We start from the raw sequence: 25,614 nt of genomic DNA on the forward strand, positions 1-25,614 counted from the left end.
GCAAGAAGAAATTGCATTTACATAGCACCTTTCTCCACCCCAGAACATGCCAAAACCTTTTACAGTTAACCAAGTACTTTGGAATGATTGTCACTTGGAAGTGTGGCTGTGAATAGCTAAGCAGCTAAATCACACAATCAGCAATGTGATTATAATTGGAAAGCCTGCATTTTCAATAAAGCGGATTGAAGGATGAATATGGTCACAGTCTATGGGACGATGGGGAAAAAGAGGCTAAAGTTCTCCAGCTTTTCCTTGAGATATCGCCATTGCACGTTTTATGGTGGGGTCTCCTCACATCACGTATGAAAAACCGTACCTGCAACAGCTCCCCTTCAGCACTACACTGGAGGTTGGCCTAGATTATAAGCTCAAGTTTTGTGTTGTTCACCAATCATCTTGCCAAGACTAACACACCTAAGTCTAACTCTGGTTTCAGAAGGAAAAGTTAGAACATGCTCCCTTAAACTAATCAGATAAAAATATCACCAGATATTCAGCTTAGGGAGGAAGCACAAGGATATGTTCACAATAGACAGATGACCTTTCTCATACCATGAGACATCCAAGTTGATGGAAATTACTGTTGTCAAATTCAACACTCCTGTTTTCCCTGCAGCTCAATGGATAACAGGAAGGACAAAACAATCGGTCAACAGGTCTGTTTTCCGAATAAACCACCGCAGCTAAATCAGAAAAGTTCTTAAAAATAAATCTGTTTGATTTTCATGGCAAGAGAAACAGTCATCATAATGGTTTTCAAAACCAGCTGATGAGATCAATGTCAAATGAGCCTTCTATTGAAGTATCGCTTGCCTGTGCAAAGGTAACCAAGAGCCACTGATTTTTCCCTCCATTATGCTAGATCTCAGATGGGGACGTGAGTAACAGCGGGGATCAAACCAACATTTATCATGTATTCTGTGGCTCCGGGTTCCGAACTCGTGTTGCAATGGCTAAACCGGTTTTAATATTTGATTTCCGCAATTCACACAGAAAACGTAGCTTTCTAAATGTTTACATTTCCCAGGTGAATTACAAGCATTATAAAAGTGGGACTCTGGGAAGAAGGCTCAACTTTGGATAACAATAATAATAGTAAATAATTACTGACAAATAATCTCCCAGTGGACAACTTGCCAGGTTACAACAAACAGGATCTTGATAACAATAATGCAAGAGACATGTGATTTTCCTTTATCTTCACTTTTATATCCGAGATAAAATATGATTGAAAGTACATTTTGATAACAGGACACAGAGTTATTCCCAAAATAGCTAGTCAGGCTGAGATCATAATTGTTTTTTGCCTTGTCATGTTCTCCCTTGCACCTCCTCATTTGAAGGAGTTGATTAATTTTTGTGGGTTTTTGCTTCACAGCAGCAGAGTGCTCGCTGCTACAAGGCACTCTTGCCAACCTATTCAATTATACTGGAAACCACAGCTGGGCTATATCCTGCCTTCAATCGACCTTGACAAAGATAATACTGGCTGCAGGGGTTAATGGATAGTTATTGTGAAAGAGGGCAAAGGTTAACTTTGTTTCTCATTAACTCAAACGCACTGAGGCCAAATGATAGGTTTCTACTGTGGTCTTGCCCTTGGTCATTTTGCTATAACACATTTGAGGGATTGTATACTACTCATATCTAGTCTACATAAAAAGAGAAAAAAAAAGACCTTCATATAGTACCTTTCATCATCTGAGGATTTTCTAAATCATTTTACAGCCAATGAAGGACTTCTGAAGTTGCTGGTTTAATATAGGAAACACAGAAGTTAGATAACATACGAGCTTTCCACAGAAGACAATTAAATAACCATAAAAATTATTTAAATTGTGCTGCCTGGAGGAGTGTTGGAATTTTAGAGAAAATAAAGAGTGCGTGAAAGGAAAATGATACCTCAGAGAAGATAAAAAATGGCAAGCAGTTTGTGATTCATTGTGAAATGGTACTTCTGCATTGAATAAAGTTAAATGACCTATACCGTGGTAAGCCAAGTAGATCTATTGTGCTGTTGTTTAAACAGGTTTGGGCAGATGGGGAAGTAGGGAGGAAAAAAAAATCAAAGCTGAAAGACAGTTGAGTTGCCAGAAAATTGCACAGCCTCCCCAAGCACCAAATTGAATTCCACCCTTTCAACACCCTGCAGACAGAGAGAAACTCATTAAAACACGAGTGATGTAAAACTGGGATATGTATCAAGGTAATAGCCTATTAACAGTTGTAGAGATTTTAAATTAGGTTATATAAAAGAGGAGAAATTATTAATAGATACTGAATCTATAGTTTAGCGATTATAAAACTAGGGCAGAGACAGACAGAGAAATTTAGAGGATTATTACTCATTATTTTTTGGTGATAGCAATACTGAAATAGATACTACAGAATATATGAAACAGAAGTGGTGAGAGGTATCTAACTTCCTGAGGGATGTAAACAAGCTTCATCAAACCTGCAGTTCATGATGGCACTGTTAGTTAATGCAAAATGAATAACGCTACCTTAAACTAAACAGAACAATGGTAGTAGAGTTTTTTTTAAAATTGGGGGAAGGAAGAAATTCCAACTTCACTGCTTCATAGTTTTTTTCTATGGCTATTACTTCTGTGGGAACATCAAAGGAGAAATGGTGTAGTGGTATTGTCACTGTTTTGGTAATCCAGTGACCCAAGTAATGTCTGGGAACGAGAGTTCAAACCCCAACACGATTTTGAAATTTAAAATGAATAAAAAAAGTCTGAAATTCAAAGTCTAATGATGATCATAAAACCATTGTTGATTGTTGTAAAAACCCATCACAAAATTTGAAAAACTGTTTTATTTGAAAAAGACATCCACTGTTGGGTAGTCATGGCAACATTAATTGTAGTCAAGGAGATGGGCATCCCAGATTATTTTGATGCGCCTGTTAGAGAAAGATAGATAGGGGATGTCTTGACAATTGAAAAAACAATGGATGCAAAAAGACAATAGATGATCCACAAAACCACCTCTCTTCTGGAGTTCAGAAAAGATGGAATTGGTCCCATTGCTCACCCACTCTCTGCCACAGGGCAAGGGCGCAAAACCTTGCATTGATGCAACTAAACAATCTCTGTCACCCACTATCACAGACACTCATGTACAGCATCTGAGGGACATGAGTCAGTCTGGGAGTGACAGTGCAGCGATATAAAAACCTCTAATCTTTTTGTGCATTACTACACAACCTTACTCAGCTCAGGTAAAGGACAAATTCCTACAGTCAGCCAAGCACAAAACTTCAAGCCACTTGTGCCCACTATACCTTCATCCTACTGCTATCTCAACCCTACCATTCAACCTGCCAACCAATGGCCCCTTATATAAAGTCTTACTTTACTGCATACAACCACATGTTTCAGTTGATTATGCTGAATGCAAATTACAGCTTTTATGAAAATGAGAAGTATAAATAGATTGAAAATGTCACGGAATTCTGTTGATAAATGGGTTAACTTTTACCCAATTGGAATTAAAATACTTAAAGGATTTTCTTGTAATGTTTTCTTTCCCTTATCAGATTCGCTACAGAAGATTCCTATATCAAGTATAGCAAAATATGGCACGAGTCACAAAGTTACTGGAGCATTTGCAATCGGAGGTGTTTAGCTCTGAACATGAGTGTTTCTTCCACACCACCAGTTGCTATTTGAAGCCCACAATACTTAGAAGCCTCGACCAATTCTATACAGTTTATTAATATCAGATGATTTTAACATTCCAATTGGGAACCAGCTGGCAGAATGAGGTTTACTGTGCGGCACATGGCAAGACACCAGAATAAAGCCAGATAGGAACTCTTGAGTGATGCAGAGAATTTATAGATCTGCAATATGCTTATTACTAGCAAATTTCAAACACTTGACAACTTGGTCAAGTACCAAAAGTAAACTTAGACAACAGACACCACTGCAGAACTCAGCAGCAAAAGACCATTCGGTATAAATGCAACTATTTACTTCATTTAGTGTCGAGTACAGTTGTGCAGTAACACACGCAGGAGATTATAGCAAGAAAGCGGCACAGTAAGAAGTCTCACAACACCAGGTTAAAGTCCAACTGGCTTATTTGGAAACATAAGCTTTCAGAGTGATCACCTGATGAAGGAGCAGCGCTCTGAAAACTCGTGATTCCAAATAAACCTGTTGGACTTTAACCTGGTGTTGTGAGACTTCTTACTGTGCTCGAGGAAAATAGGACAAGTTTTATATTGTGAGGGTGAATAGGAGGGGAGGAGCTGTAATTGATTGGGATGGCACATACAAAAAGGCAAGGGGTGATGATAAAGGCTAACAATGGTTCTGATGACGTACATTAAGAGATTGTGGAGAAGGAACTGAGAGAATGGGATGGCATCCTGACAGGACATGGTGTGTGAAGAGCTATAGTCAAGCTAGCTGTGTGGTTTTCTGTATTCTTTCCGCAGACAATGAACAAACAAAAGTGTTTCAATACACAACATTGTAAGAGAGTACCCAAAAAATACTTCAAAAGACCACGGCACAGCACCAGCCACTTGCCAAATCCTATAACTCCATCAGTATGGGAATCTGCTTCACATACAGAGTTTGCATTGTAAAAGCTCCTTGCGTGCAGCTGGTTAGCTCAGCTGGGTAGAACATACTTTTTGACAATGCCAACAGCATAGGTTCAATCCCTATGGAGGTAGGTCTGGTGGCCTACCTCTTCTGCTTGCGATATGATGGCATCTTTGAACTCTGATTAGCATCCCTTGGATAATGAGGACATTACATAGGGAGACACCACAGGGAAAAAAAGTTTCACAAACAGTTGAAAGTTGGCATAAAAGTGTGGCCAAAAATCATTATAAGAAAATGAAGAATTTTAATATATAGATGAATAAGACAGCCAGAAGAATGTGTGTTTTAAAAATTAATCATGCCCTATTTTCTGCTGTGCCACTGAAAAATGTTTAGTTATTTGCATCAGCAGTAAAATAAATCTCAAGATTTTAAGCTATGACCCCATCTTGCTGACATTGGATTTTGAACCGGCGCAGGTCACAAACCTATATATGACAGTATGTATGTGTGTGAGATGTGCAGTACTTACAGCCTGGGTTATGGTGCTCTTCACTTTCTCACTCAATAGCCCCTCAAAGACAAAGGAGTCTCCAAATATTTCTGCCTAATGACGGAAAGAAACAACAATGGAGTGTTAACTTCAGAAAATTAGGGTCTTGATTTGCTTTGGATTTAAAAGCCTCAGTACTGCTTCAGTCATTTCAAACTTCCTATGCTTTTCTTCAATGGTCTCAATCACATCTTGAATATTGTGTTCCTAATGTCACTTCATTCCCATAACATTCTTTACAGTTTGCTTTTTCTTGTACATTCACATATTCACTATCCATGTTCAAGGTCGATTTTAATCCTCATGACGGGATGCTGACACATTTAACTTTCCTCCTTCCATTTGCAGGTGGAGACAGAGCAGAAAATAGGAACCACCATCTTGGGTGCTGCTCACTGCATCCAAAGCCAGCCACAGTGAGTAAACACTGTCAAATCAAGTTGTGCCATTGATGTGACGTGTGTAATGCATTGGAGTATTTCTTTCACAGAATTTACTTGAAAAATTATTGGTGTTTTTGAGGATGTAACAGGTTGGATAAAAGGGAAATCAGTAGACATGATGCACACATAACGCATGATCAAGAAGGCGAATGGAATGTTGGCCTTTATAGCGAGGGGGATAGAATATAAAAGTAGGGAGGTCTTGCTGCAACTGTACAGGGTACTGGTGAGGCCGCAGCTGGAGTACTGTGTGCAGTTTTGGTCGCCGCACTTGCGGAAAGATATATTGGCCTTGGAGGAAGTGCAGAGGAGGTTCAATGGGCTGATACCGGAGATGAGGGGGTTGGCCTATGAAGAGAGACTAAATAGACTGGGTCTGTACTCGTTGGAGTTTAGAAGGGTGAGGGGGAATCTTATAAAGATGTATAAGATAATGAAGAGGTTGGATAGGGTAGAGGATAGAGATTCTTCCCGCTTAGAAAGGATAGCAGGACTAGAGGACACAGCCTAAAGATAAGGAGGGGGGCAGTTTAGATCAGAGTTAAGGAGGAACTTCTTAACTCAAAGGGTGGTGAATCTCTGGAATTCTCTGCCCTGTGAAGTGGTGGAGGCTACCTCACTAAATATATTTAAGTCACGGGTAGATAGGTTTCTGATAGACAGGGGAATTAAGGGTTATGGGGAGAAAGCGGGAAAGTGGAACTGATCCACTTCAGAACAGCCATGATCTTCTTGAATGGCGGGGCAGGCTCGAAGGGCTAGATGGCCTACTCCTGCTCCTATTTCTTATGTTCTTACTAGCACCACAAAAAGTTAATACACAAGACAGGAGCTCAGCGTTTTGGGACTGATATTTCAGCATTCATAAATGGAGGACTGGGTACCTGACAGGAAGCAGCGAGTTGGGACAAAGGGACCCAGGTTCAATTCCCAGCTTGGATTACCATTTGTGCTGAGTTTGCACGTTTTCCCTGTGTCTGTGTGGGTTTCCTCCAGCTGTTCCAAGTTCCTCCCTCAGTTCGAAAGACGTGCTGGTTAGGTGCACTGGCCATGCTAAATTCTCCTTCAGTGTACCCAAACAGGTGCCGCCGGACTGTGGCGACTAGGGCATTTTCAAGTAACTTCATTGCAGTGTTAATGTAAGCCTACTTGTGACACTAATAAATAAACTTTAAATTCAAGATTCAGATGAAGAAACTGACTGTATTGTAACCAAACTTTCTGGTGATATAATACATAGGAAGTCAGGTTGTAAGGAGGACACAAAGTCAGCCAAGGGGTCTCGATAGGTAACAAGTGAGCAAAAACCTGGCAGATGAAGCATAATATGGGAAAATATGAGATTGTCCACTTTCGCAAAAAGAATAGAAAAGCAGAATATTAAACAGGGAGGCTCTGTAGGATAATGCAGTATGGGTGAACCCGGGTATCCCTGGAAATAAATCACAAAAAGTCAGATTCAGTGAAGGTTAGGTGTGCTGATTTCTCAGATGAAAGGATTTGTCTTGTCATCAAAGGTTGAGTAGCTTGGCCCAATACTCATACAAGAATGAGATGCTGAAAACATAAGATTTTGAGGGGGCTTGACAAGATAGACACAGAGGATGTTTCGCTATGTGGAAGAATGTGGAACTAGGGGAACAAAGAACAATACAGCACAGGAATGTGCCCTTCGGCCCTCCAAGCCTGCATTGATCATGTGTTCCTAACTAGATCATCGATTTGTATCCCTCTATTCCCAGTTTGCTCATGTGGCTATCTAGATAAGTCTTAAATGATCCTAGTGTGTCTGCCTCAACACCTTGCATGGTAGTGCATTCCAGGCCCCCACCACCCTCTGTGTAAAATATGTCGCCCTGTATATCTGTATTGAATCTTGCCCCCCCCCCCACCTTGAACTTGTGACCCCTTGTGTTTGTCATTTCCGACCTGGGAAAAAACTTCCAACTGTTCACCCTATCTATGCCTTTCATAATTTTATAAACTTCTATTAGGTCGCCCCTCAACCTCTGTCTTTCCAGGGAGAACAACCGTAGTTTACTCAATCTCACCTCATAGTTAACATAAGAACATAAGAAATAGGAGCAGGAGTAGGCCATCCAGCCCTTCGAGCCTGCCCCGCCATTCAATAAGATCATGGCTGATCTGTCGTGGCTCAGTTCCACTTTCCCGCCCTCTCCCCATAACCCTTAATCCCCTCTCTTATCAAGAACCCATCAACTCGCTTCTTAAAAATATTTAGCGAGGCAGCCTCCACCACTTCAACGGGCAGAGAATTCCAGAGATTCACCACCCTTTGAGTGAAGAAGTTCCTCCTCAACTCCGTTCTAAACCACCTCCCCTTTATCTTGAGGCTGTGCCCCCTAGTCCTACTGTCTTTTTTGAGCGGGAAGAGTCTCTCCACCTCTATCCTATCCATCCCATTCATCATCTTATACGTCTCAATGAGATCTCCCCTCATTCTTCTAAACTCTAACGAGTACAAGCCTAGTTTATTCAGCCTCTCCTCATAGCTCAACCCCCTCAACTCCGGTATCAGCCTAGTAAACCTCCTCTGCACTCCTTCCAAGGCCAAAATATCCTTGCGCAGGTGCGGCGCCCAAAACTGCTAAGACTCTCAACATCAAGCAACATCCTGGTAAACCTTTTCTGCACTCTCTCCAAAGCCTCCACGTCCTTCTGGTATTGTGGCGACCAGAACTGGATGCAGTATCCCAAATGTAAATTGGACCTCACATATCCTTAGCCTCACATATTTACCCTGTTAATCCCCCGACATTAAACGGCAATTTTGCATGGCCAATCCACCTAACCTGCGCAACTTTGGACTGCCGGACGACCTGGAGGAAACTCACATAGACACAGGGTGAACGTGCAAACACCACAGAGACAGTCACCCGAGGCCAGGATTAAACTCAGGTCCCTTTGAGTCACCAGTGCTAACCAAGTTTTAATCCAGTCACACACAATCCAATACTTACTACACTAGGGGTTGGTTAGGTCAGTTGGCTGGATTCCTGGTTCATGATGCGACTTGACACTGATACTGGCTGAGGCAATTCATAAAGGTCCTGCCTTGTCAACCCTCCCCTTGTCTGAAGTGTGGTGATCCTCAGGTTAAACCACCAGTCAGCTCTCTCCCTCAAAGGGGGAGCAGCCTATGGGTCATCTGGGACTATAGCATCTTTACTTTTACTACTTTCTACTCGGCATTTTCTACTGTTGTGTTCAGTCGGCACAGGAACATAAATCGCTTCCATTCAGTGATTATGAACAATAAACATCAGCAGAAAACAACTTCAATCACAATGAATACGTAATTACATGAATAGAACTATTTCCATAGTATCAACAGTTTATAGGTAACATAGGGCAGCCCACTATATTAGTGTGCATTCATGCAGGTTACTATCACGGGAGATCAGACTAGGGTTTCTTAGAGATTAAAAGACAAACAGCCCAGGAGTGACATGTTTCAGAGGTTCTATATCTGTACTATCAAACATACACCAACAACTGGTGCACAAAATTCATTTAAGATAATCTGCTCAGGCATTCATTATTTCAACTCACTTGTTATGGTTTTACACAGATGACTGGAATATACCACTGCGTGAAAATAAATTCAAATATTCGTTTTGGTCAAAGCCATTACTAAGCTGCCAACTAATATGATCGAAGAGAACGTGATCAATTGCAAATCCATTACTGGGGTGCAATAATTGCCTTTTGAAGGATTGTTGGTTTGTTATTTCTACTAAAACCATAAACAGCCACTAAAAGAAACATTTGGCACCAAAAAAATTGAACAAGGATTTTTATGCATAATGGCAACTAAGAATTCAACCTGAAGGAAAGGTAGCAAGATACACCAGAATAAGTCAGAATTGACAATTGGCCCATAACTCCCTCATTATTTTAAGGAATGCCAAAATAAGCTATCTAGCATATGTGCCTAGAATCTTCTGCACTTCCATTTTATGCAAGTGAGCCTACCAGATTTCAACTTAGTACTTACATAGAAAATAGCAAAAGTAGACCATTCAACCCTTCGAGCCTGCTCTGCCATTCATTATGATCATGGCTGATCAACAAATTCAATATCCTGATTTAAAAGACCAGCTACATTTTCTACCTTGACCACCCCCTTTCCTGTTCTGCCCTTTTCATTCCCTTAAAATCTCTCTAATCTCTTCTGTTTAACTCAGCTTCTCATGCCTCCATAGGACCTCTACAGTTTGCAGTCATTGTTCACTTCATGGGATCACTGTATTTGAATGCAGAGATCGGGAGTCCAACTCATGGCCCATACAGTCCACTGTAGCACTTTTGGCACAAATGCCAATCATTCAACACATTAGTGCTTTTATAGGAAAATACTGCATCGGAATACTTTGTGATTTTTCATTCCCATTACCTCCAATACATTTGTCATCATTTTGCTGGTGGGGTGATGAAACAACTGTGGGGTTTCTGGAGATGAGAGCTTTCCATTAGTTAATTTTTAAAAAATGCATTTATGCAGCACCTTTCACATTTTCAGGGCATCCCACACAAAGTATGGCTACAGCTGTAATAAAGGCAAATGCAGCAAGGTCCCACAAAGAGAAAAGTGATGCGGCCTGACCATCTGCTTTTTCTCTCAATAGTGATGATTGTTGGCGAGAACACCAGAAAAAATTCTCCCTCCCCCTACCCATCTCCAACAGTACTATGAAAGCTTTAGATAACCCTCTCAATGAGCAATATTGTTTGGAAAGCAAGTTCCAGAGGGTACAGCAGAGATGACTAAAAACTATACCACTGAAGGAGTGAATAGAGAGTTGAGTGACTAGAGTTGTGTGAAACCATTAATCGTAAAAGATTAGTACACAGGTAAAGCAAGCAATTAGGAAACCTAATTGAATGCTATCTATTGTGAATGGAATTGGATACTAAAATAGCGAGGTTATGCTTTAAACATAATGGGCACTGGTGAGACCACATCTGGAATATTGTATTACAGTTTTCTTATTTAAGAAAGGGCACAAATATATTGGAAGCTGTTCAGAGAAGGTTAACCAGTCTAATACCTGGAATGGATGGGTTATCTTAAGAAAGTTTGGACAAGCTAGCCTTGTATCCGCTGGAGTTCAGAATAATAAGACTTGACTGAAACATTCACGATGCTGATGGATCTTGACAAGGTGGATATGGAGAGGACCGGTGAGGAGAAATTATTTCATATAATCCTTACAGTGTAGAAGAAGGCCATTCAGCCCATCGAGCCTGCACCAACAATCCCACCCAGGCTCTATCCCCATAGCCCACGTGTTTATCCTGCTAGTCCCCCTGATACTAAGGGGCAATTTAGCATGCCCAATCAACCTAACCTGTACATCTTAAGACTGTGAGGGGAAATCAGAGCGCTCGGAGGAAACCCATGCAGACACAGGGAGAATGCGCAAACTCCACACAAACAGTCACTTGAAGCCAGAAGTGAACTCAGATCCTTGGCGCTGTGAAGCAGCAGAGCTAACCACAGTGCCACCCTCTCTCAAGAGATCATGAGTCTTTGTACCTCTGCTTTCACCACCTTTTGAAAACAAGAATCTAAATATTTTTAAGGTAGAGTAAGATAAATTCCCGATAAGCAAGGTTATCAGGAGACTATGGGAATGTGGAGGGAGGGTTACAATCAGCTATCATTTTATTGAATGGTGGAATCAGCTTGAGGGGCTGAGTGGTCTGCTCCTGCTCCTAATTCATACAATGGGCAACAGCTGTGGTTTGCAAGGAACAGTTACAGCACAGAAGATGGGTATTCAGCTGTGTGAGTGAAAGAGTGTGATGGATCTCTGGAAAGAAAAGCAATTGCCTACAGACCCACCAGAACCAAAGAAAAGATTGTAAACAGTGCACACCACAGTGAAGTTAAAGAAACAGAACTACAATTCAGGGAGTGTTGAGAATTGCAAAACACTAAGTGTGTTGACTCCAGTCTGAATAGACCCCATATAAAGAGAAAAATAAGTAATTCAACATTTAAAAAAAAAGAAATATTGTACATCAGCTCCTGCAAAACTGTTGCTTGAAATAACTTTGGCAAAGACAGTTCTCCCAAGTTCAATGTTAGTGGCTTCTGGAACACAGAATGAGAAGAAAGTGAGTGGTACATCAGTCGGTGCGCTATAGATTTTCTGCAGTCTATTTCCAGCAATTCTGCTTCAGCAATGATTTGGGATTTGAACTGCTTTCAAGCCAGAAGTACAAACATTAACCTGGCTTCAGAGAATTGACCTACGGTTAGGCAACGATTGCTAGGATTTTAACCCAAAGAAGGAATGCTGATAACCAAGTTAGGATAGTATGTGAGTTGACTTGGAGATGAAGTTGGAAGTCATGACGTTTTCATGCACCTGCTCCCTTATCCTTCATGGTAGAGATGGCAGGTGCTGTTGAAAACAGAATCAACATAGTGCAGAAGGAGGCCATTTGGCCCATCGAGCCTGCAACAGCAATCCCACTCAGGCCTTATCCCAGTAACCCCACGTATTTATTCCGCTAATCCCTCTAACCGATGCATCCTGGGACACAAAGGGGCAATTTAGCATGGCCAGTTGTACCTAACCGGCATGTTAGAAAGTGGCTACAATGTTTCCCATCAATGGGAAATGCTGCAAGTACAGCATGCCAGTTGAAGCAAAATGGAAGTTCTGGACATTAAATGGGATTCCAAACTTCTGCAATACTACCCAGATCACAACATTGTAAAGGACTGATTGGCTGTGCTCTTCTTACTGATGACTGCCATAGGTGAATGATTCTCTAACCAAGACCAGATTTGCAGAGAATCTTGAGCAGAGGGAAAGTTTTGCTGTTTCACTCCATTGTAGACAATGCCTGCATTATCAGTTGGAAGCTGCAGCAATCTAATTTGTAAACACACTGGTTTACAAATGTAAGAACATAAATATGACACTTGGGAGAACAGATATGAAATTTGGACTTGGGAAGGTCAGGCCAGGCCATATTCATCGTGTCCATTACCAGACTGGAATGAATTCAGGAGCAAGAAATTGATTTTCTAGTTTCCGAAAGGTTGCAGTTGTTGCATGGCTGGCAGGTATAGGTTTTGTAAAAGAAAGTGGCTTCCAACTTGAACAAGTTGAGAACACCTTCTCTCACCACCACCTTAGAGCAATGTTACTGTAGCCAATTATTGTCAGTTGGTCTGCACTGTTTAAATCCATCCAAAGCTTCCCCTCCCCCTGCTTCCTATAGTCCGACACACCATTTCTCTAATTCTGTCCCCTCCACTTCCCTCAAAGTGTTGGCAGCCTTGCCTTTTATCACTTTGTTCTCATTCTCTCCCTACACAATCTCTTCTAAAGACCTTGCCTTTCCAACTCAAGCACCCCACTTAATCTCAAGCTCTTTATCTTGGCATCCATTTTCCACACATTTTTACTTCAGCTTTAAATATGAGCAATTTTTCCAATTTATAGTGAGAAACTAAAAGACCATGTCCTAGTCCAGGCCAGAAATCCAAATTAAGACACATTAAGAAATACTGCAATGACTCAAGATACTTTTGTTCCAGAAATGGCATAATATGAGAAATGTAGGAAGGCATAAAACATTTTGTACCTCTGTGCTGTGGCTAGTAGCTCTGACAAATTGCTCAAACTCAGCATTGCTGACTTCATACATATCCATGTAGAATTGTTTAATGTGCGTTTTTCGGGCTGGGCCCTCTCCATCCTGAGGTATTCCAGGGTCATCGGTTCCCATAGTGAACACTCCGCCTGGTATCAGAACCATCTTAAATAGAGAAACAATATACTGGTAATGGTGGTCAATCATTTGACCTCATTGAATTGAGTATGATCGATATCAGCTTTCTGTACCGGTCAATTGATTACAAAACCACAACATGCTTTGTTAAAAGCGAGAAAAATCACATAGTCAAAGATTAAATGCCGGAAGTTACTTTCAATATTGTGTGGACACCTTGCATTTCATTAATTTAGCTGGGGAATAAGAATGCACACAATATATTAACCATTTCACAAAGCAATCTGGATAATTTTTTTCCCTGTATTCATTCATGGTATGTGGGTGCCACTGGCAAGGTCACGATTTGTTGTCCATCCCTAATTGCCCTTGAATGCAATGACTTGCTGGACTATTTCAGAGGGCAGTTAAGAGTCAACGACATTGCTGAGATTCTGGAGTTACATGTACAGAAAGCCAGGATGGCAGATTTCCTTCCCTAAAGGACATCAGTGAAGCAGATGGGTTTTTATGGTAACTGTTGATACATCAATCACCAAGACTGAGACTAGCTTTATAATTCCAGGTTTATTAATGGAGTTTAAATTTCACCATCTGCCATGATGGGATTTGAATAGCAAAGTAATGTAAAACTAAAATACAGTGAACATTAAATAGTGAAAAACCTTAATTTCAGCTTTGAAGAGAACCTGGTGTAATATCAGACACTCTGGTCACATTGCTAAGAACAAAACAATAAATTTCAAAATAGCAGTGTGAGGAACAGCTTTAAATTGATGACCGAGTCCTTCTAGGTAAATGGTACATGATACTGGGCAATTATGCAGAAAAGTAGTTGAAGCACATTGTGACAGGCTCCAGGAAACATGAACATGCAGAACTAAGTGTGCCAATTTAAGACAGAAGCTCTGCCAACAAAGAGAAAACAGGTTCCACGGTTTAGTATGAAAGTGTAATGCAGTTATAAAGCTTAGATTATATCATATGTTAATATCCTGCTCCTACTCCAGTTTTTCCACAATCACAATTTAACGATGCTCAAGACCGAATGATGTCCAAACCGTCAGGTTCAAAAAGTGGAAAGTGTAAATTTGATTATTTTGTAAAAGTCAGTCAAAATTCTGCTTGAGTACATTATCATAGAATCATTGAAACCCTCCAGTGCAGGAGGCCACCATTCGGCCCATGAGTCTGCAACAATAACAATCCCATCCCAAGCCCTATCCCCATAACCCCACACATTTATTCCACTAATCCCTCTATCCTACACATCCTGAAACACTATGGGCAATTTAGTATCTCCAATCAACCTAACCTGCAAATCTTTGGAGGAACCCAGAGCATCCAGAGGAAACCCACACAGACACGGTGAGAACGTGCAAACTCCACACCGACAATGACCCAAGCCCGGAACTGAACCCAGGTCCCTGGAACTGTGCCACACCAAATTAATTTATTTTGATCTTTAAAATGGAGGAGTGCTTTGAGCAATAACTACTTCTCTTTTGATAGCTGATCTTTATATTGATTGAAAGGAATAGAATATTAGTATTACAATTGAATGATAATTCTACTCAATCTTCAGGCAACAGAGAAATCACTCTACTCCAACAGATTTTCAGTTCTTGGAACTGCATGTGGATCTTTGTAAATCCTGCAGATTCCCAACACATCCATTATGTTAGTGTGCGCTCAGTGATTTTGCAATTTGCGTCGCTGTGCCATCAGCCATTCTATGTCAATTTCTTCAGCGACTTTATACATGACACCCAATCCACTTGGATTTTCATGGCTTTATCTTCCCCAGATCCAACCTTCCTTAATCCTCTTAGTTACAAGGCCGAAATGGACCTTTCATACTGTCCTTTGCCAACAATACAAAGTTCAGGGTGATTCCACTACTGATTCACTGCTTATGAGCAAGGAAATGTAGGCCCCTTCTCAAGGACTGCAAGGATGGGATCAGATGCTCGTCATATCAGAGAACCTTTTGTTCCTTGGTTCCAACAGTTGCAATAGGAAAAGAATTGGAGAATGCACACATTTATTAGGCCATAATTTATCTGCAATTTATCTTGCTGATAAACACTAAAATTTTGAAAAATACACTAAAATTTTGAAAAATACAGCAGTAACTTATTTTATTACATTCAGGGAGGAGTAACCTGTGAATAAATGTCCCTGTGTTACTAAATTAGAACTCCACTTGGAAGCATTTTCATTAATAGCAATCTTTCTTGAGAATGTTCCTTGTGTAACTCCACACAGCCATACCTATTTTTCCCCTAAAAAGTTAATGATGTGCAACTAAAAATACGATTTTAGATATAATATTTACATTCTAGCTAGCAAGACAGTAGCAAGCACTGTTTGGATTTGGCAGAGTGAATGAGTATGAAGATAGTGCTAAGAACAGGAGGCTGCTGCACATGGAACAGTTTTACAGGCCAGATTCCTTTCATAGTAAGGAGAATGGAAAATAAAAGCAGCAAGGCGTTGCTGCAGTTGAACAGGGCTCTGAGGTGACTACATCTAGAATATAGAGTCCAGGTTTGGTTTCCTTACTTAAAGGATATAATTGCATTGGCAGGTCAGAGAAGGTTCATGTGACTGATTTTTGGGAATGAAAGGGTTATTAACGAGGAAAGGTTGGGCCAATGTCATAGAATCCCTCCAGTACAAATGAGGCCATTCAGCCCATCGAGTCTGCATTGACTTTGGATTGAAGGGGGAAACTGGATCACGCAGACACGGGGAGAATGTGCAAACTCCACACAGACCACCACCCAAGACAGGAATTGATCCCGGGTCCCTGGCACTGTGAGGCAGCAGTGCTAACCACTGTGCCATACATATCAATTGGGGTTTGGAAGAATGAAGCATGATGTTCTTGAACCATACAAGATCCTGAGAGTCCTTGACAGCATGGACGCTGAGAGAATGTTTTCCCTTATAGGAGACTAGAACTAAGGGAGGTGGGCACAGTTTTAAACAAAAAGGTCCTGCATTCAAAACAGCAATGAGAATTTTTTTCTCAGAGAGTTGTGAGTCTGTGGGATTCTCAAAGAGCAGGAGAGGTAGCTGGTGCAGTGATAATTTACTGAACTAATAATCCAGAGGCCTTGGCTCGTGCTCTGGCGATATGGGTTCAAACCTCACAGCAGCTGATAGAATTTAAATTCAGTTAATAAATCTGGAATACAAAATTAATACTATTAATGACCATGAAATAATTGTTCATCGTTCAAAAAAAAAGTGGTTCCCTTCATGTTTTTCCCACATCAACTGTTTCAGCTGATTCTATTTATACTGATTTGAAGGTTGAGCCAATAATCACCTGTCTCTAATAAGACAATTAGCTTTGCAATGCAATTATCAAAGCATATATTTGCTGACACATTGACACATCTGCTTCCCATACATTCACACTGAATGGTGTATGTGTGAAGCAGTCTATCAATATTCTTCATGTAAAGCCTTAACTCAATGATAATGTTGTTGTTCCAAAGGAGAACAGCTTCCATGAGACTTGAGCTAACCTTGGCTGACATATTAGTGCAACACTGAGCAAGCTCTCTTTTCAGATGTAAAACTGATGCTAAGTCTCATCCTCGGGTCGAAGTAGAAGATCACATGGCACTATTCAAATACCAGCAGTTCTTTTTCCATTATTAAAGGCCAGAACAATTATTGGTAGAAGTTAAAGACTACACGTTAAAATATTACTCAAACGCATATTACTTTATCAAACAAATTTTTTTTGAGTCTAGCTGGAATCACACAGCTCCAGGAGTAGCAAACTGGCATTGCTCATGACTATGGGTGTAAGACTATATTAATATCATGAAAATTCATGAAGGGTTATCCATGGAGATTTGGTAAAGATCTGTTTTACTGATTTATTTATAGTTAATAATTGAGCAGATTGTACTTGCCCTGTGAAAACACAGAACTAAATAGGCCAAACGGCCTTGTCGTATTCAGTAATTTACATCCTGCATTCAATTTCTATCATATGAAGCTATCCTTAATTTGTCCTGCCCTTAATTTTCAAGATTGTATGTCTTTGCTTCTGAAGAATCCTGTTTCAGTCACCATGAAGCTGGCTTCATTATCTTAAATATATTACTAGCAAGTCTTTATTGACAACATAACTATACACATATATCCAGCGGAGGGTACAGATATGGAGCAGACTCTTGTCTAGGTCTTTACCCAACACTATCCAACTCTAGATTGACTCTGGGTTTAATGCCTTTTTGCATCAGTGTGTGGGCAGTATTTTATTCAGTCCCACATGAACCCTTATGTATCAGACCCTATTAATACTGTTTCCTTTTTCTTGCTCACCAAAAATTTACTCAGTGAGAATGGTTACCGTACAGAGGAAGACTGCTCATCCCATCATGCCTGTCCCTGCCCTCTGCATGGGCAACACAACCAGTCCCATTGCCTGGTCTTTTCACCATTCTCACAAATCTTGTGTGCATCCTCTCCAATGTCTTCTCATTCTTCAAAAACTGTGGTTCCCAGAACTATACAAATTCCAGTTGAGGCTACCAGTGTTTTATAAAGATTGACCTCATGCTCCTATTTATAAAGACCAAGATATGTTGTGCTTTATTAACTGCTTACTTCCAATGATTTGTGCACACATACCTTGAGTCCCAGGCTCAGGCCAGCACTCAAGGAACATAGGAGCACAGAAGCAGAGTAAACCATTTGGCCCTTTGAGCCTGCTCCATCACTCAATATGATTGTGGTTAATTTGACAGCACAGAGGCACAATGGCTAGTACTGCTGCTGCCTTATGGGGCCCCAGTTCAATTCCAGCTTTGGATGGAGGCTGCCCATTTTCCCAGTGGGTTTCCTCCCACTGTCCAAAGATGTGTAGGTTAGGTGGATTAGCCATGGTTAAAAAAGCACAGGGGTATAGAGATAGGGCAGAGAGAAAGGCCTGGGAGGGATACACTTGGGAGAGTTGGTGCAGACTTGATGAGCTGAATGACCTCTTTCTGCACTGTAGGGATTTGATGGTTCTATCATCTCAATTACATGCACGTCTGCCCACTATAACACTTGACTCTCTTGTCTATCAAGATATGTCTATTCTGCCTTGAATAAATTCAAGGACCCAGCTTCCACAGCTTTCTGGGGAAAGTAATTCCAAAATTTAACAGCCACCAAGAGAAAATATTTCTCCTCATTTCTGTTGTAAATTTTTAAACTGTGTTCCCTGGTTTTTGTCTCCCTTACAAATGGAAATTGCCTCCTGGTATCAACTCTATCAAATCCCCTCAGAATGACATATATTTCAGTAAGATCACCTCTACTTCTAAATTTTAATTGTATAGACCCAACCTATTCAATCATTTTTTTATTTGTTTATGAGTTGTGGCTATCACTGACTGGGCCAGCATTTCTTGCTCATCCTAATTTCCCTCAAGGAGGTAGTGGTGAGCTGCCTTCTTGCACCAGTGAAGGCCCAGAGGTGTAGGTATATCCACAGTACTGTTAGAAATAGAGTTCCAGGATTTTGACCCAGTGACAGTGAAGGAATAGCAATACACTTCCAATTCAGGATGGTGTGTGGCTTGGAGGGAAACTTGCAAGTGGTAGTGTTCCCATAAATCTATTTCTTCTGTAACAGAGATTGTGGGTTAGGAAGGTGTTGTCGAAGGAGGCTTTCCTCATGGGATAAGTCCTTCATCCCATTAATGAGCTGAGTCAACTTTCTTTGTACTGTTTCTAATGTAATTGTACATTTTTCAAGTAAGGGGACTAAAACTCAACACAGTATTCCAGATGTGGTCTCAATATCCTGGACAGCTGCAGTAAAATTTCCCTACTTGCATATTCCGTATCCCCTGCAATAAATGTCAAAATTCTATTTGGCTTCCAAATCACTTGCTGTACCCACATAGTAACTTTTTGTGATTCACGTACCAGGGACACCCATCGCAATCTCTCTCCATTTAAATAGTTGGTTGCTTTTCTGTTCTCGCAAAGGAGAAGTTCACATTTGTCCATGTCATGTCCCATCTACCAACTGTTTGCCCACTTATTTTACCAGCCTTTCTCTCCACCTCCTCCTGACAACTTGATACCAAGGTAGATATGGAACTATCAGCAGATATAACTACCATACTTTGCGTTCCTTAACCCAAATGACTGTCGATTACAAATAGTTAAAGTCTCAGCATCCATCCCTGCGGCACTCAACTAGCTATAGCTTGGCAACGCAAAAAAAAAACACCTTATCCGTTCTCTGCTTACTGTTAGCTACCCAATCCTTTATCCATGCTAGTTCCATCCATGTTACTCCATTCACCATGTTCTTTTATTTTGTGTGGTAACCTTTGTTGTGGCACTTTATCAAATGACTTCTGAAAATTCACATTTACCACATCTACAGGTTCCCCTATATCCACTTTGTTTATTAATTCCTCAAAGAATTCTAACAAATTAGTCAAACAGAACTTTCCTTTCACAAAGTGATGTTGATACTGTCTGATCACCTTGCGATTTTTGAAGCATCTTGTTATAACATCCTTAATAAAGTAGTCTCACAATTTCCCAATTAAAATGTTAGCTAACTGGCTTGAAGTTTCCCGCTTTCTGTTACATATTTAAAAAGGGTTGCAGGTTACTTTAAGAGCTGATTATGTGAGCATATGCTGATTTCATTTGGGTATGCACTTACGCTGCTGTTTTACTTTCAGTTTTATATCGTGTGTAGAGAAAGAACAGCTCTTCAATAAAATCTGTTGTTTGTTTGTTGAATCTACATGTTATGTAACTATTTTCCAATCCACTGGAATGCATGGAATTTTGACAGATTACCAAAGCATCCACTGTCTCAGGAGTTACTTCTTTTGAGACCCTGAGATGCAGGTCATCTTCAGACTTGTCAGCCTTTAAGTCTAATAGTTTTCCCAGCTCCTTTTCCTCAGTGATGCTGATTGTTTAATTTGTTTTGATTTGCAGATACCTTTGGGAAATTTTCTAGGTTTTCTGCAGTGAAGACAAACAAAATACCTGCTCAACAACTCTGCCATTTCCTTGTTTCCCATCATCAATTCCCGGACTCGCTTTCTAGAGGTCAACATTAGTTTTTGTTAGTCTATCCTGTTTAGTTACTTGTAGGAACTCTTACTTTTTTTTTTGAAAGAAGTTAACTTTCTCTACTCTCTATTAATTTTTTTTGTCATTCTTTGCTGGTTCTTAAAATCTGATCCATCCACCGAGGGGCCATGAATCTTCACAGATTTGTGCAGCTCTGCTTTCAATTTGATACAGACTTGTTAATTCAGCCACCGATCTATACATTCTTCACAGTCTTTCATACCGAGACAAATCTCTGCTGTGAGTTATTAAATAGCCCCTGCATCGCTACCCTACCTTTTAACTAATTTTTAAGTTAATTTTAGCTAGTTCTGCTTTGATATCATTGTTACCTTATTTCAGGTTTAAAATTTGTGTTAGACCCACACTTCTCCCCTTCAAACTGGACATGAAATTTTATCACGTTATGATTTCTGTCACCTTAAAAGTTATCCATTAATCCTCCCTCATTAACAGGTTTAGAATAGTCTGCTTCCTGGTTGGCTCGAGAATGGAGTACCCCAAGAAATTGACCAGGCTACTTCAATTAAACCAATTTACATGTAGATTGAAGTTACCCACGATGAATGCGATACCTTTCTGACATGTCTCATTGATTTCTTCCTTATACTTTGTCCTATAATGTAACTACTGGTAGGGATATAAATTATTCCCACAAATAGCTATTTCTTACCTCCAGAGAAATAATTCTACATTTTGTTCCTTAGAACTAAGATCATTTCTCAATTCTAATCTAATGATATCCTTAATTAAGAGTTGTACCACCACCTTTTCCTAGCATCTTATCCTTTGGAAATGTCAAATATCCTTCAGGCCTCAGCCTTCGATCACCCTGCAACCTATAATGGCCATCAGGTCATACATATTTATTTCTGTGTAAACAATTTATCCGTTTTATGAATGCTACACACATTCAGATAAGAGCCTTTAACGCTGCCTCTTTACTATTTTTAGAATCCCTGGCCTTATCTACTGCTGCCCTAACTTATGAGGTGTGATCACCTTGTGGAACAACTTTCCAAATAATTTTCCCCTCCCTAATGGATTAGTGTCTGCAGTTTGACCTCTGGCTGAAATACTTAGAGCAGAATCTGCTCAAGCCACTGACATTTACTCCAAGCATGCTTATCCTAGATCACACTATTGTCTAGGAGCTCCCACATTCTGCAAGTTATGACACATTATCTGCCCTGCCATATTTATTGTGTTAATTATTTTATTAATTTAATAAATCTTACAACTCCCAATAAGGCTTTCCTAATGTTAGCAAACCTTACCAATAGAATCTTACAATTACTAAATTAAGTTTTTGAAAGATAATTGAATTTTGAAAGGTAAAGAAAATACTCAACCATTTACCCATTTCTCCTCCCTCACTACCCTGAGGTCCCTGACTTAGCACATTACCAAGATCACAGTCTGTGACTAGCTGCACTAGCCTATGGTGTGTGACTGCCTCATGGAACAAGTTTCCAAGTAACTTTTCCCCTTCCTGATGCATTTCTTTTGATAGGAGGTGGTGAGAAAAAGACAGAACGGTGAAGTTGGAACCTCTACCAGATCAACACGATCTTGATTAGCAAAGGAGGATCAAATAGGCTGAATGGCCTACACCAAAGCATCTTACGATGCAAGCTTTTTTAACAAAAAGTAACAGGTACATAGTTAGCTCAATGTTAAAAAAGGCACCCATTTAAGAGGGTGTAGAGTCTTTGGAACACTTCCTTGAAAGGCAGTGGAAGCAGAAGCACAAATATTTTAAACAGAGCTAGTTGGATCCTCAATAAGCAAGGAGGTGAAAGGCTATCAGGTTTAGGTGGAAATATGGCGTGTGGTGAACCATTGTCAACTGTCAGAAAAATCCATCTGATTCACTACTATCCTTCAGTGAAGGGAATCTGCATGGTATGGTACCATACACGCAGGTACTTGTGAGCCCAGAGGCACAATTTGGTTGATTCTCAACTGCCCTCAGGCAACTAGGGATGGGCAATAAATGCTGATCAGCCAGCAACGCCCATGTCCCACGAATGAATAAAAAAAATTTACAAGTAGATCAGCCATAATCTAATTTAATGGAAGGGCCGAACGGTCTGCTTCTATTTCCTATCTAAGCTTGATAAATAGTCTACCTGATTAGTGCGTCTTTCCAGATGTGGCCTATAGTCCTCTGCGATTTCATTGGCCTCCTTAGAGTATTTGGCTGCTGCCCGTTTCGCTAATGAAACGCTATCATTGGGAGTCTCGGGGAGATGGCCAGCAGTATCCCGGCGATTGGTGCAACCGCAGCCGGTGTCTTCCGGCGAGTGACCTGTCACAAATGTTGGATTAACCCCAGCCAAGAAGACAACCAGCGCCGGATAGAAATAAAAAGCAAATTCTTTCCCACCCAAACGTCTCACACTGGGTAGCGCCATCTTGGCCGCCGATCATGTGACCGATCAGCTGACTGGCATCATCCCCACCCGCCCCCTGCCAGTTCGATCGCCACCGTTTTCTCTTGGGTCGATTGAAGCCCCAAATCGTCCGAGATTCCGCAGGCACAGCCCGCCCTTTCACAGTCATCCTCCAGCGTTTCCCACTCCTTTCATGCTACTATTTTTACTGCTTTGCGGGTTCTTATGAAAGCAAAAGCCCGTAGCTTTATCTGAAATAAACATCAAACATGGCCGACATCAGCTTCTCTTCCGGTCGCCGGCTGTCATGTGACATAAATCGGCGAATCAAACTGCTTAGTTTGCATTTTGACGACGAGCAGCAAGGTGGAACAAGTAGGTTACCGGGTACAGTTTGCATCCAATCATAGCCCCACAGCGTTGGAGGACTTCTCTGTGAGCGGTGGAGAACCTGCTGCTTTGATATCTTTCTGGCTACTGCTGTGTTAATTTTGCTCTTTTGTTAAAGGTTAGTTTTTTTTTGGTGCTCGGATATGTGTTATTGGTTCACCTTGGTAAATATTGGCATTTAATAGGATCTATATCGCATCTAATATTATTGTAATTTTCTTTCTGAGTAAGGAAATTTGTGTTTCAAGTTTTTAAAAAAATAAACCAGGCTATTCTTAACTGCTGCTACTCGTATTTTAAACGTATCAACATTTGAATGCAATAATTTAATAAGCAATAATTACAGCGAGTTACCATTTTAATCTTTTTTTCAATTACATTGTTCTTAGACTTTACATAATGTGCAAATAAATTTAGAACACATTACTGTGCCACAGAAATTGGTTTAGACTGGCAACAAAATTAATTTTTTAAATTAAATATTCTCAAAATTCTGATTCATGATAAAAGGAAGTTTTGGAGATTGAGTTTATCTCAGAATTTGTGATGTAAAAATGAAAAGACAATGTAATCTGACTTCTCAGAACGCATGTACTTATTTTTATTCTATCAATAAACATATAGTTTTAGTTAGTGTAAAGCTTCAGAAAAGTCCCTCCATTGTGTTCTGTCTGAAGGCAGGTCTAAAGTCAAACCCCATACCTGAGGTACTTACGAGGGATATGTAACTGAAAGAGATTCCTGTCACGTTCTTCGTGGTTTTATCTTCAAAGTGCCTTACCTTACCTCTGCTGTAACAATAGCTACAAAGGCTACCTGCCCTTTAAGATAGAAAAGCCCGCATTGGCTGTCAAGTCAGAACCAACACCCGTGTCTGCTTACCAGGGCTGGCTAGAGTGGGACATAAACCCAAGCCTTCTGCAATCAAGGTGGGAGTAGTACCACTGATCTAGTGGACACTTTTTTCAAATTCACATGACAAGGCAAAATATGCAAAAATGTACCATAGATTAACTGGGTAAAGCACATTACAGCAACCTTTTTCACAGATTACTTTGTTCTCTTGTTAGACTCAGTAACACTTTTTTGATGTCATGGACAATTGAGTTGAACAATGAGATATAGTGCCAGCTACACAAAGTCTGGTTTTATATTCTTTTATGGTTCAAGAGAAGGTTTTGAAAGTACTAATTGCAAGATAAAAGGAAAATTTGATGAAATTGTTGATATCAACCAGGTACCAATGTGAACCAAGTTTAGACTGATGCAATTCCTCACAGCAGTGCTGAGAAAAGAAGGGGGCTCTTTATTCATGAACGTACCAAAGCCTTGCTTGTGGCAGAAATGGCTTATGTCCAGATGCCCATCGTCATTCAGATATCCTTGGCACTTGATGGGTTTTTTAAGTCCATAAGTGCCATCCAGTGCTGAGTCATGACGTAAATGGTGGAACAAAGGAGAAACTGCTGCAGGAAAGAAAGACACAACAACTTGTCCCTGAAGCATCAGTTGGTCCCATGACAGGCAAGTCCTTTTCCTAGTGCCTCTTGCATGAGGACCTGAATTAAGCAGATATTGGGAAGAAAACCTATTTGCTATAATTGGGCTTGGATATCTGTGGCGTCGAGGAGACTGGTGTATCACAATTAGATCTTTCAATACATCCTTCAATCAATTAAAACAATAGCTTCGTGATGTCAAAATGCTGGATATGAGAACTTGATATTCAGGGCTGGGTTCTGGAGTTGGTGCTTGTGTTGACACATCCCAGTGGTGGAACCAATTCTCACTGGAGTGAATTTCCATTCACTCACCTGGCATGGATAACAAGACTTAAGTCCATTGATCAATTCCATTGACCAACTGGTGACCATCCTCCTTGGTGGAGAGGTAAATAGGTCTCCCGGAGAAAGAAATGGTGGCACAGAGATAGCATATCCAGAATCAGAATCGAGTTATCCCAAGCAGCACAGCAGCTGAGACTGCAGTACCTGCTGTAAGACGCCTGTTGATGATTGACCACCAATTGTTGTTCATTAACAGAATCCCCAAGAGTTGAAATTCCTTTCACTTAATTCTACTTATGTAGAGACTCAATACTTTATTCTGGAGACTCAACCATGGGTTTTCATCAAAACAAAAGCAAAATCAATGCGGATGATGGAATCTGAAACAAAAATAGAAAATGCAAGAGAGCAGAGTTGTTTAAGTCTGGATGATCCTTCTTCTGAGCTTTGAGGAAGAGTCATCCAGACTCCAAACTTTGGCTCTGTTCTCTCTCCACAGATGCTGTCAGACTTGCTGAGATTTTTCTGGTATTTTCTGTCAAAAAATATTGTTGCCTGGATACCATATCCCGAGCC

General features: G+C 40.5%; 2 protein-coding genes across 4 annotated transcripts in view; one reads left to right on the plus strand and one right to left on the minus strand.

The window, feature by feature from the left end:
• The window catches only part of sumf1 (sulfatase modifying factor 1), a 133,779-nt gene extending 110,427 nt beyond the window's left edge, over positions 1-23,352 (minus strand). The window contains exons 1-3 of the mRNA XM_080184022.1: positions 22,598-23,352; positions 13,194-13,367; positions 5,101-5,175 (exon numbers count right to left, since the gene is read on the minus strand). Of these exons, the coding sequence (XP_080040148.1) occupies positions 5,101-5,175; positions 13,194-13,367; positions 22,598-22,882 (534 nt within the window). The 5' untranslated portion in view covers positions 22,883-23,352. The remainder of the gene's footprint in view (positions 1-5,100; positions 5,176-13,193; positions 13,368-22,597) is intronic.
• itpr1a (inositol 1,4,5-trisphosphate receptor, type 1a) overlaps positions 1-25,614 on the plus strand; it is a 516,106-nt gene that overhangs the window by 150,355 nt on the left and 340,137 nt on the right. For all 3 annotated transcript variants that reach the window (XR_013886032.1, XR_013886033.1, XM_080184007.1), the window contains exons 4-5: positions 5,470-5,537; positions 20,328-20,441. The gene's annotated coding sequence lies outside the window, so the exon portion shown is untranslated. The remainder of the gene's footprint in view (positions 1-5,469; positions 5,538-20,327; positions 20,442-25,614) is intronic.

The sequence above is a fragment of the Carcharhinus amblyrhynchos genome, chromosome 3 (assembly GCF_965287045.1).
Source record: "Carcharhinus amblyrhynchos chromosome 3, sCarAmb.v2.hapA, whole genome shotgun sequence".
NCBI lineage: Eukaryota > Metazoa > Chordata > Chondrichthyes > Carcharhiniformes > Carcharhinidae > Carcharhinus > Carcharhinus amblyrhynchos.